Genomic DNA, 12,500 nt, shown 5'->3' with positions numbered 1-12,500 from the left:
CCAGCTATTTCATCTACGTAATGACCACCAGAATCGACGAAGGAATTTCTACACTTCAACTTCCCTAGCTAGAAATAACAGCCGATTCTCTTAACAAATACACAACCAACTAAAAGAAGGAAACAAAGAACATATTGGATAATATAGACCATGATACATTATACCTGAAAAAATGTTAAACTTGTTACAAACAGAAATGTCTAAATAATATACTGGATCAATTTAATCAACTGATCTTTGTCCCACATCAAATTTTCTGGTCTTATGCCTGAATTAGAAATAATCATTAAGTGTGGAATAATGATAAAATCATTAGCAATTTGGAAAATACCTTGTGACATTTTGTCCCAACACTTACCGTTCTGAGTTCAAATCTCAGTCAGGTTAACTGTGCCTGTCATCTTCAGCTCACACCAGAGTCAAATGATATTATCAAAACCACTTCTCTCAAAATTGTAGGGTTTGTGTCGAAATTTGAAACAGTCGTTATTATTATTGTTGCTGTCAACATTATTCTTGTTAAAGATGGTAAGCAAGCAGAAACATTAGCACGCCTGGCGAAATGCTTAGCAGTATTTCGTCTGTCTTTACATTCTGAGCTCAAATTCCGCCAAGGTCAACTTTACCTTTCATCTTTTCGGGGTCGATAAATTAAGTACCAGTTGTGTACTGGGGTCAATCTAATCGACTGCCCATCCCCACCTCCCCAAAGATTTCAAGCCTTGTGCCTAGAGTAGAAAGGATTATTATTATTATTATTATTATTATTATTAAGATGGCAAGCTGGCAGAATTACTACCATGCTGTACAAAATGCTTAGCGGCATTTCATTCATCTCCACATTTTAAGTTCAAATTCCATCAAGGTTAACTTTGCCTTTCATCCTTTCAAGGTTGACGACTTAAGTACCAGTAAAACACTGGGGTTGATGTAATTGACTTTGCTCCTTCCTTGAAACCGAAAATTGCTGGCCTTGTGCCAAAAACTGAAACCAGTATTTTGCAACATAAGCACATAATCTCCATCATCATCACTTTTTAACATCCATCTTTCCTATTGGGCATGGGCAGGATGGTCCAACAAGGATCCGACAGCTTGAAAAAGTGTAATGCTCCCATGTCTGCTTCAGCACAGTTTCTATGGCTTGATGCACTTCCTAATGCCAACCACTTTATAGAATATGCTACGAGGGTGAGTCAAAAAGTAATGCCATATTGTTTAGGGCAGGTATAATTACCAATACAGGAACATGTATCATACATCAAAATGAAGCTGGTCCTCTGTGGATCACATCCCTACTTCTCGACATAGTCACCGTTTCTCTCAATAGCAATGTTCCACCTTCGAATGAGAACATGTATCCCTGCCCCGTAAAATTCTGTTGATTGTTCTTTGAGCCACTTCTTCATTACAGTTTTCACTTCCTCGTCACTGGAATAATGTTTGCTTCTCAAGCCCTCTTTCATGGGGCCAAAGAGATGATAGGCCAATGATGAAGATAGTCCAGTGATGACGAAGTAAAAACTGTAGTAAAGAAGTGGCTCAAAGAACAGTCAACAGAATTTTACGGGGCAGGGATACATGCTCTCATTCGAAGGTGGAACATTGCAATTGAAAGAAACGGTGACTATTTTGAGAAGTAGGGATGTGATCCACAGAGGACCAGCTTCATTATGATGTATGATACATGTTCCTGTGTTGGTAATTATACCTGTCCTAAACAAAATGGCATTACTTTTTTACTCACCCACGTATATGCATCTTTGTGGGATCATCCAGTAGTTGTGTCTCTTTAGAGGAGAACATTCTGATGTTGCAAGTATTCAGATCACAATAATCTGATGATGGCAAGTACAAGATAATAATAATAATAATAATGATGATTTAAAATTTTTTCCACATGGGCAGCTTGGGGGAGAGGATCAAGTCAATTACATCAACCCCAGTGTGTAATTGGTACTTATTTAATCAACCCCAAAAGGTTGACAGGCAAAGTCAATCTCAGCGGAATTTGAACTCAGAAAATATCACCAGGCGAAATACCACTAAGCATTTTGTCCAGTATGCTAACGATTCTGCCAGCTCGCTGTAGTAGTAGTAGTAGTAGTAGTAGTAGTAGTAGTAGTAGCAGCAGTAGTAGTAGTAGTAGTAGTAGTAGTAGCAGTAGCAGTAGCAACAACAGCAACAACAATAATAATCCTTTTTTACTATAGGCACAAGGTCTGAAATTTGATTGGGGAGCAGCTGGTAAATTATATCAACCCCAGTGTTCCACTGGTACTTATTTCATCGGCCCCAAAAAGATGAAAGGCAAAGTCAACCTTGGCAGAATTTGAACTCAGAAAGTAAAGACAGACGAAATGCCACTAAGTATTTTGTCCATCACGCTAACGAGTCTGCCAGCTCACCACCAAAATAATAATAATAATAATAATAATAATAATAATAATAATGGCTTCTGATTTATTAGACAAACCAAATACAAAAAAAAAATGAATCACTCAAACCAAAACCCAGAAGTCCCTAACAAATTCTCAACAAATAAGGCTAATTTAAAGAATAAATTACTTCCACCAGCATTCACTACATCCATCCTTGCCCTTCCAACCCAATCCAATCTTTACAGCTGTCACTTGTGTTCCTTCCCTTCACCCATCCCCGTCTCTCACTCCCCATACCTGCACCCACCGCAACACACCTAGTTCTGATGATACCCCGCAACCCCTTCTACTGAGATCATACCTTGAGGATCCACCTTGACACCACCTCACCCTCAACATCACTACTTTCATCTCTTTCCAGCTCCACCCCATCACATCCACCCTGTCTTCCAAAACATGTGCAGTTCATGTAGCCTCTGTACAACAAAAAACCTGTTCTACGCTGGTCCCTACTTTCCTACTTTAACCCTGTCATCTCTAAGTGTAAATCTTCTCCATCAGGGTTCGCAGTCTTGCAAGCAGCATGACAACCTCAACAGTGCTGGTGGCACAAAAAAGTGCACTCAATACATGCCGTAAAATGGTTAGCATAAGGGAAGGGCATCCAGCCAGAGTGACCCTGCCAAATCAAGCATTAGAGCTTGATGCAGTTCCTTGGACCCACTGAATTCTGTCAAACCATCCAGCCCATACCATGATGAAACAGGGACATTAAACAATGATAATGATGGTGATGAAGACGGTGGTGGTGGGGGGGAAACATTTAATGAAATTGTCACGAAAAGCATTTTAGAAAAGATAAGAAAACTAAAGATATTCATGGTTGAATATTTTATAATCTAGTTTAAGGAATATTAAATTACATATAAAGAACATCACATATTACTAACTTTTCCCACATACTTCCGATAAGTGTGTGGTTTCGATAAAATGAAGCTGAACTGGAACCAGACAGCATGGATCCATCGTTGGAATAGATCTCTTTCATTGATTTTATCAATCCATTTTTTACTTCAAGCTTTAAAACCTGTGTAATTAAAAGAAAACAGGAATATCTCAGAATACTAAACAAAATTAATAGGCATAAACATAAAGAATGCAATAAGATAGATAGAGGCATGAATGCCAGAAAATAGGTGGAGGTTTGAAAGCAATAAGATAGACAGAAACTTGAATGCAATAAGATAGATAGAGGGTTCAATGCAATAAGATAGATAAAGTCTTGAATGCCAGAAAATAGGTGGAGGCTTGAATGCAGTAAGATAGAGAAAGGCTTGAATGCAATAAGATAGATAAAGGCTTGAATGCCAGAAGATAGGTGGAGGCTTGAATGCAATATAATAAGAGTGTTGAATGCCAGAAACTAGATAGACAGAGGCTTGGATGCAATAGGACAGACAGAGGTCTGAATGCAATAAGATAGACAGAGGCTTGAATGCCAGGAGATAGACAAAGGCTTGAATGCAATAAGATAGATAGAGGCCTGAATGCAATAAGATAGAGGCTTGAAGGCGGCGAGCTGGCAGAAGTATTACCACGCCGGGCGAAATGCTTAGCGGTATTTCGTCTGCCGTTACGTTCTGAGTTCAAATTCCGCCGAGGTCGACTTCGCCTTTCATCCTTTCGGGGTCGATAAATTAAGTACCAGTTACGCGCTGGGGTCGATGTAATCGACTTAATCCATTTGTCTGTCCTTATTTGTCCCCTCTATGTTTAGCCTCTTGTGGGCGATATAGAAATAAGATAGAGGCTTGAATAAGATAGAGGCTTAAATGCAAAAAGACAGATAGCGGCTTGAATGATGTTGTAGATGCACATATGCAGACATAGAAAAACAGTTGTAGCACGTGAAACATAATTTGATAGGCATAAACATTGAGAATGCAATAACAATGATACTGGTTTCAAATTTTAGCACAAGGCCAGGAATTTTGGAGAAGCAGGTAAGTTGATTACATTGACCCCCAGCACTCAAGTGGTATTCATTTTATCAACCCTGAAAGGATGAATGGCTAAGTAAACCTTGGCAGAATTTGAACTCAGAATGCAAGGCCAGATGAAATACCACTATGCATTTTGCCATGTGCTAACAATTCAGTCAGCTCACCAAATATATTAATGGGTTGTTAACCTCAGCATTTGTCTGCATGGTTGATAATCAACTTACTCCCCAGTTCACAATTAACCCTTTGATTACCATATTTCTGTTGAAATTCACTGCCTTTGTTTTAATTCGTTTTGGAAATAATGAAGAATTTAGTAAAATAACATCTTAGTTAATAAAGTTTATACGCCAACAGAATGCGGCAGTCCTATAAAGGACGATGTTACTGTTGTTTTAGCCCCAGGAAAAAATAAAACAAAAATAAAACAACAATGGATACAACAATAACATCGTCCTTTAAAGGACTGCCACATTCTGTTGGCGTATAAACTTTACTATTCGGTATTGCTACTGTGTATCTCTCGTTCAGTGATTTAAAACTAGTTGTTTTTCTCTAACATTTTAGTTATTAAGTTGGTATTTGGCATATAAACCAACATGGAATTTTGATGGAAGCTTTTAATTTAGACCGCTTAAATACAGGAAGTTTATGTCATAGAACTAGGGGCAGTCTCTAATGGATTAATATCAAAGAGAATGCTTGAAATATAAATTAAGATGAAATTTTGAAGGAAAGCTTTGTACAGATAGATAGATGTATGCATGTATAGATGACCAAACATAGATAAATTTAAGCATGTATGCATTCTTAGGCAAATGTATGCATATATGGACAGACAGAAGCCTTTAAGTATATATAGATATATAAATATATACATGTATGTGTGTAGAGATAGAGGCTTGAATGATATTGTAGATGCATGTATGCAGACATAGAAAAACAGTTGTATACACGTGAAACTTGTGCATATTTATAAATAAATGTATCTGCACATATGTACATGCGTGCAAAGATTTATTTAAGCATACAGGTATTGCTAGATAGACTTCTGCATATATCCATGTTTGTATGCAAGTATAGACAGAAGTACACGTCTCATGTTTCCATCCATCAAAGTGTGTATATGTAGATGTATGCATAAATGTGTAGATAGGTGAATTAGTATGTATACATAGATGTATAGATAGATGTATGGATGTCTGTATGGACAAACGCACGTATGCTTGCTTGTATTCCTATACGTACAAATAAATGAATTTATGCATTTACGTATGTAAATAATTAGAAATTTTCAAACGATACCACTTCGCTTCTAAGGACATAACTTAACACGAAGTTCCCTCCCTTACATTTTTCACTTACTCTGAAACAGAAAAGTTTACGCTTCCATTTCGTTGAAGTGAAATAAAGGCTTGCAATGTCAGATTTGTATGAAGAATAATGAATAAGTTTATTGAGGAGTGGAGTTTATTTCTACCATTTTTTTAATTTTGACACAGCTCCCATATTTCTTTTCCAGTGTTATTCGTCAAATAACAGAACGTCTTCATGTTATATAAAGTGCGCTGTTATTCCGATATTTTACTAAGTTACTTCCCTTTATGGTAATTACTTTGTTTTACAGATTATTTTTTCAATTCTAGACGTTCACAATTCTAGACACTCTCTGGAATATTCCCACCATCTTTAAACAGGGGACAGATTAAATATTATTGTCCATCCTTTGGTTGCAAGTAACGTAACCCCAGGAGGAGGAGGAGGAGTCAGATATTTTGAGGCCTGTGACAGACTGGCATCCCATCCTAAAGACAATTTTATTTCTTGTTTCTTAAACACCAAGAAACTAAAATTTAGAACAGGTTCATTGGCCAACCCCCAACATATTCATATAACATTTTTAAGACATACGTACGTTTTTTAGATTTGTACCCAAAGTTGTCTAATTATTACAGGTGTTAGCAAAATGTTTATCCTTTATTTTATGTCTTACCTGAGAAGGTGAACCAAGAGTATAGTTGTCCATGTAACTCACAACGCTCAAAAATCTAGGATGACACCCGGCCCATATATTACCCTCAGGATCAACAGAGAGGTTATCAACAATTGAGTCCAGCATAAATTCCTGAAGCAAAACAATATTAAAATAAATACTTTACATACAGGCAAACCCAATATTTGAGAGGAATTGAGGATTAAATAAACCCAACATGCTTATTTTATTGACCAACAACACCCTTAGAAGAAAAAGGGCCAGGTAAGTTACAAGAACTGAAATCAGAATGTAGAGTTATGCAATTAAACAGTGTAATGCAATTGGTCAGGTCTATCGTTGTGCCAACTTCTCACCCTTCCATAGGTAGAACCTCTATGATGTGGCTAATACATTTAGCTTTCAAAAGAAAAAGCAGACACTAGCAGAGGTAACAGAATCACCCCAATAAGTTTTATTAATTCAGAGTATTCGACTTAGTTCTCATTATGGGACAAGAAGAAGCACCGTTATTCAAGAACTGATAATTTACATGGGTGATCTATCATTCAACCCGGTTGTGGTTGAATATATTCTTAAGTCCACCATTTCGTCAATTGCAGCAGCTTCCAAGATTCACTACTAATTCAGTTCTCAACTAAATTGCAAACTGTTAATAGTTTTAAAGAGGACAGCCCTTCAGTTACACTTTGGCATAAAGAGTTTGAGATTTGGTTCAGTAGAAAAAAAGTTACATCAAAATATCTGCGACCTCAAGGGCGGGGGGCAGCAAGGTAGATATTCATCTTTAATTAACATAAATTTTTTAATTTTAAATTAAGAGTATACTTTTCTTAGGCTTAACACAAGATATTCTGAGAACTGCATCAGTCATAGACAGATTACTGCATATGAAAAAAATGGTAGATACAAATAATGGAGAACATCTGTGCAGTCTCTCAAACTGCTAGAAATACTCTCTTACGAAAAAAGAAGTACATATTAGACAATATGGTCCACGAGATGGCATGAACTCTTTTGATCATAGATCTTACTGGATCAGGAGTAACCTGGAGCTAGACACAACAGAAATTGCCATGTGAAAGTCCACATGCATCAGACATTTAGATATGCATAATTTTTAAGAGGTTGGGGAAAGAAAGCTGCCCTAAACAGATGTAAAGCAAATTATTGATAACAAGTACTAACCTGGTGAAATACAAGCCGATTGTCTGTGTCTCGTTTAAACACTTTGATATCTTTTGTCATTGTACAGGCAACATAGATAAACCTTTAATAGAGATAACAAGGTTATATTAAACGTTGTTATCAAGCAATATCTTTACAAACAATTATTTATAGAACTGGTATCATCAGCAATTTCTTTATGCATTCAAATTACAGTACATCATCACCATCATCATCATTGTTTAACATCTGCCTTCCATGCTAGCATGGGTGTGTTTACATATCATATACAGGGTGCGGTGAATAAATTGTCGTCTAAATTACACAAAAATGAAAATAACACTGACATTTCATTTTAACAGATATATTTACCAAAATTACATAAAAGTATCTTGAAATACTAAAGAATAAATTTATTCAATAAAATCGCCATTGGCTTCAACCACAGCCTCCAGACGACTTCGGAATCTCCTGCAACTCTTCTGGACTGTCTCCTTATTTAAGTTGGTGAATGTTGCCATAATCCTTGCCTTCAGTTCATCTTTGGTATAACAATGAGTTTTGTTGGTCTCTCATTCAACTGCACCCCACACATAATAATCAAGAGGGTTGCAGTCTGGGGAGTGAGGTGGCCAGACGTTAGGGGTGATGTGGTCACAGAAATTGTTTGACAGCCATGACTGGGTTCTCCTGCTAGTGTGGGATGGTGTAGAGACCTGTTGCCAGATACAGGGTCTTCCAGCAGCCACCCTCTTGACCCAGGGCAGCACTACCTCCTCCAGGCACTTGATGTAGGCCTCCATGTTGAGTCTGAGGCTGTGTGGGGAAATGAATGGAGGCATAATATCACCATCACAAGTGATCATGCCAAACACCTTGATGTTGACTGGATGTTTGATTTTTATCACTCTCAGTACATATTTTGGGCACATGGCAAGCCAACGGTTGTTCTGTGTATTCACCCACCATCTGATCCTAGCAGATATTTTTTTTGTCCGAGAAAAACCAAAGCATGTTCAGTTGGAGGGGATGCTTGAATTTGTACAAAAGCTTCTTAGCACGGTCTTCCCTCTTGTCCTTGATGGCTTGGGATAAAAATTGGCCCTTTCTCATCTTGTATAAAGAATATCGAATGGTTACCATTGTTTTGAATACACATTGCAATACGTTTACTCCACTCATTGTGAACTCGTAATAGCACATCTGGTAATATGTATGCAAATGAGTTGGTGATGCATTCCTTCAAATCATTTATGTCATTTATTTTTCTGCAATATACCATGCCTTTCAAATGTCCCCAAAGATAGAAATCAAGAGGGGTCAGATCAGGGGATCTAAGGGATCTTATAAACTGTTTCTTATAAAAAAACTTTTTCCAATGTATGGAGACTTTTGAATCACCTTGTATATATATATCATACACACTCATATACACATACATATATATGTGCCTGACATTTGTCACTAACAACGACAAGTATTCCAGTTGATATGGTCAAACAAATAGCCTGCACGTGAAATTAATGTGCAAGTGGCTGAGTTCTCCACAAACATACATGCCCGTGACATAGTTCATAGGGAGATTCAGTGTGAAACAGAGTACATCAAAGATGGCCCTTTGCACTACAGGTACAACTCAATTTTTTCCACCTGAGTAAACTGGAGTAATAACAAATAAAGTGTCTTGCTCAAGAACACAACACGCTACCAGGAATTGAACACATGACCTTATGATTGTGAGCCATATATCCCAGCCACTAAGTCACATGCCTTCACACACACACACATATATACACATTTACATACATACATATGCACACACATATATATACATATATACATATACACATACATATATAGACATACACACATATATATACATATACACATACATGCTTGGACTTAAAGTGTGTAGAGTGAGGTTGTCTCAGAAAGATCAGGATCTCCATGATTGTGTCAATGAAGATGAAAACTTTTTGAAAATGGTCATAACGGATGAAGAATTGTGGATCTATGGCTATGACCCTGAAACCAGGGCAAAAATCAGATCCCAGTTGAAAGGAACAAGATTTCAAGGCAGCTATTCACTATCCCAAAAGAGGAGTTCCAAGAATACTTCCATCAATAAGATCACTTCCATCAATAAGATCAATAAGTTCAGAAAGGAACTACTTCAAAAGAGATTAAATGCCAAATTGGTATGCGGTGTAGTTTCTTTTTTGTAGCACTAGACCCAATACATTTCGATCAGAGTTCACATATTCTATGAATGATCATAGAAATACAACCAGCCTGATATTCAATAACAACTTTTGTAATTACTAACAGAACACAAACCTTATCAGTGAAGAATCAAAACACTTGATAGTTTCAAAGCAAGAACTTACTTTTCATCATTTGACATCGCTATGCCATTAGCCATAACTAAATCCTCAGCAACCAATCGGTAAACCTCGCCATCATGGTAGTATACATGGGTCCATGGCAAAAGCAAGAACATCTCGAGGAGTCTGCCAATAAAATTCCTGTAGTGTGACCAGTTGGTGAAATAGAAGGTTTTGTTGCTGGTAGCCACCACATCATTTACACTGCAAATAAGAAACAATAATACATAAGAAAGAAAAACCAGTTTTTGATTTTTGATTTTCTTTAAATGCAATATTTGATGGCATAAAAGATGCACTGACATCTTAGATGCACCACAATTACAGCAGTGCGTATTTTGGGGAAAAAAGTGTTTAATGCATTAACTCTTTACTATTCAGATTGCTCTGTCAAATATGAGAGCACTCCATCGGTTATGGCGACGAAGGTCCCAGCTGATGCAATCAATGGAATAGCTTGCTTGTAAAATTAACATGCAAGTGGCTGAGCACTCCACAGACACATGTACCCTTAAAGTAGTTCTCTGGGAGATTCAGCATGACACAGAGTGTGACAAAGCTGGCCCTTTGAAATACAGGTACTACTGAACCCAGAGCCATGTGGTTCGGAAGCAAGCTTCTTACCACACAGCCACATGTGATGATGCTTTCAGTTAAATCTTACAAAAGCTAAAATATGCCAATAAAAAAAGTTAAAAAAATAAATAAGCACAAAATAGATCTCTTCTTTAAAAAAAAAAAAAAAGTAGAAGGAAAATATAAGAAAAAAAAGCTAACTTTCTCATGCTGCCATCTTTAAATGAAGTTACGTGTCGAAGTGCTTTTTTCTCTGGAAGATATTCAAAGGACTCGATTTGGTCTCCTTTCACCAAATGATTTACCACAAAAACAGTGACTTTCCCTTTATAAAGATATCAATAGATTCAAAAATAAATTAAGATCAACAGAATGATGTAATATATACACATATGGAAATAATATAATTACAATATTACACAGGCCGAGAGGACATGTCTGGAAAGAACAGAAGACAGAGATATAAAACTATGAGAAAGTGAAACACTTATAAATAGTTATTGTTGTATTTGGGGATGGTCATGTTGCCAGCTTAGCCAATAAAAACATATGCACTATATATTTGGTGTTCACTTGCTTCAGTTTTATTTTATATTAATTGTATTTTGGCCAGAGTTCTTTCGTCACACTTCTGTGACCTCATCAGTGATCCTTTGCTTTCCTCTTTCGTTTTTTGTGTGTCTCTCCTTACTAACGATCTGTCATTTTGTATTCCTGTTCATGAGGTCACAGAAGTGTGACGAAATAACTCTGGCCGAAATATAATTAATATATACCTCAGTGCCTATATATGAGCTGCCACTGGTTATGATGGACCAAAAGCACTTGAAGGTGACAGTCCAACATGGGTTGCAGTCCAATGGCTGAAACCAGAGTCAAAATAAAAGATTGCTCAAAACTTCAAATACAACTTACCATTATCATCTTGCCAAGCACTGATACCATGAGGAACAAATCTCTGAGGATGAAAATTCTCGAGTTCTAATTCAATGATTTCTTGGTTACTGTCTTTAGACATATCATAGAGAAGGACACGTCCCATACTATTAGTGTTCTTACCCTGGACGAGGTAATCAACAAGAAAACCCTGGAAAATGTTGAAATATAAAATACATTTTGTTTGATTAATTGTTTTGTTTGTTTGATTTTTAACTGGAAGTTTAAAGGAGGAAATTTTGTTTGTATAATGTCTGTTTTTCCATGCTAGTATGTCAAACGGATGGATACATCATATCACTGTTTTCTTTAGACCAACTAAGAGGAAGAGTATAGTGTTGAGGCAGGTGGCTTTATGCCAAGTGATCTGAGGTTAATGTAGGATAGAGGGACAAAAAAAGGTGTCTTGGTGTAAGTAAGATACACGGTTAGCCCAGAATCAGGGCAAACCCACAAATTACAAAGAAGGGAATATAAGAGAAATGATACAGAGGATTGGATTGGGTGAGTGGGTAGGTGAGTAAATTCTAAAAAGGGTGGAAAGAGAGTGGCAGACACACACATATGGCAGGCTTCCATACAGTTTCCATTTATCAGTTCCACTTATATGAGACATTGATTGGTTCAGGTCTAAAGTAAAGGACAGTTTCCCAAGACACCCCACAGCAGAGCTGAACTTAAATCATGATTGTGAAGCAAACTTCTTAACTATTTAGCCATACTGTACATCGTGGAGGCGCAATGGCTCAGTGGTTAGGGCAGCAGACTCGCAGTCATAGGATCGCGGTTTCGATTCCCAGACCAGGTGTTGTGAGTGTTTATTGAGCGAAAACACCTAAAGCTCCACGAGGCTCCAGCAGGGGATGGTGGCGAACCCTGGTGTACTCTTCCACCACAACTTTCTCTCACTCTTTCTTCCTGTTTCTGTTATACCTGTATTTCAAAGAGTCAGCATGGTCACACTCTTTGTCACGCTGAATATCCCCGAGAACTACATTAAGGGTACACGTGTCTGTGGAGTGCTCAGCCACTTGTATGTTTATTTCATGAGCAGGCTGTT

The 12,500-nt window shown here is 37.3% G+C and overlaps 1 protein-coding gene across 1 annotated transcript in view; it reads right to left on the bottom strand.

Annotated features, from left to right (window-relative positions):
• Nucleotides 1-3,257: 3,257 nt before the first annotated feature.
• Nucleotides 3,258-12,500, bottom strand: part of LOC106873488 (serum paraoxonase/lactonase 3) — a 24,081-nt gene continuing 14,838 nt past the window's right edge. The window contains exons 5-10 of the mRNA XM_052965626.1: nt 11,420-11,591; nt 10,706-10,829; nt 9,932-10,132; nt 7,566-7,647; nt 6,378-6,509; nt 3,258-3,468 (exon numbers count right to left, since the gene is read on the bottom strand). Coding sequence (XP_052821586.1) covers nt 3,301-3,468; nt 6,378-6,509; nt 7,566-7,647; nt 9,932-10,132; nt 10,706-10,829; nt 11,420-11,591 — 879 coding nt within the window. The 3' untranslated portion in view covers nt 3,258-3,300. The remainder of the gene's footprint in view (nt 3,469-6,377; nt 6,510-7,565; nt 7,648-9,931; nt 10,133-10,705; nt 10,830-11,419; nt 11,592-12,500) is intronic.

Source organism: Octopus bimaculoides, chromosome 2, assembly GCF_001194135.2.
Source record: "Octopus bimaculoides isolate UCB-OBI-ISO-001 chromosome 2, ASM119413v2, whole genome shotgun sequence".
Lineage (NCBI taxonomy): Eukaryota > Metazoa > Mollusca > Cephalopoda > Octopoda > Octopodidae > Octopus > Octopus bimaculoides.
Note: the sequence above shows the minus strand (reverse complement) of the source record. Positions and strands in the feature narration are given on the sequence as shown.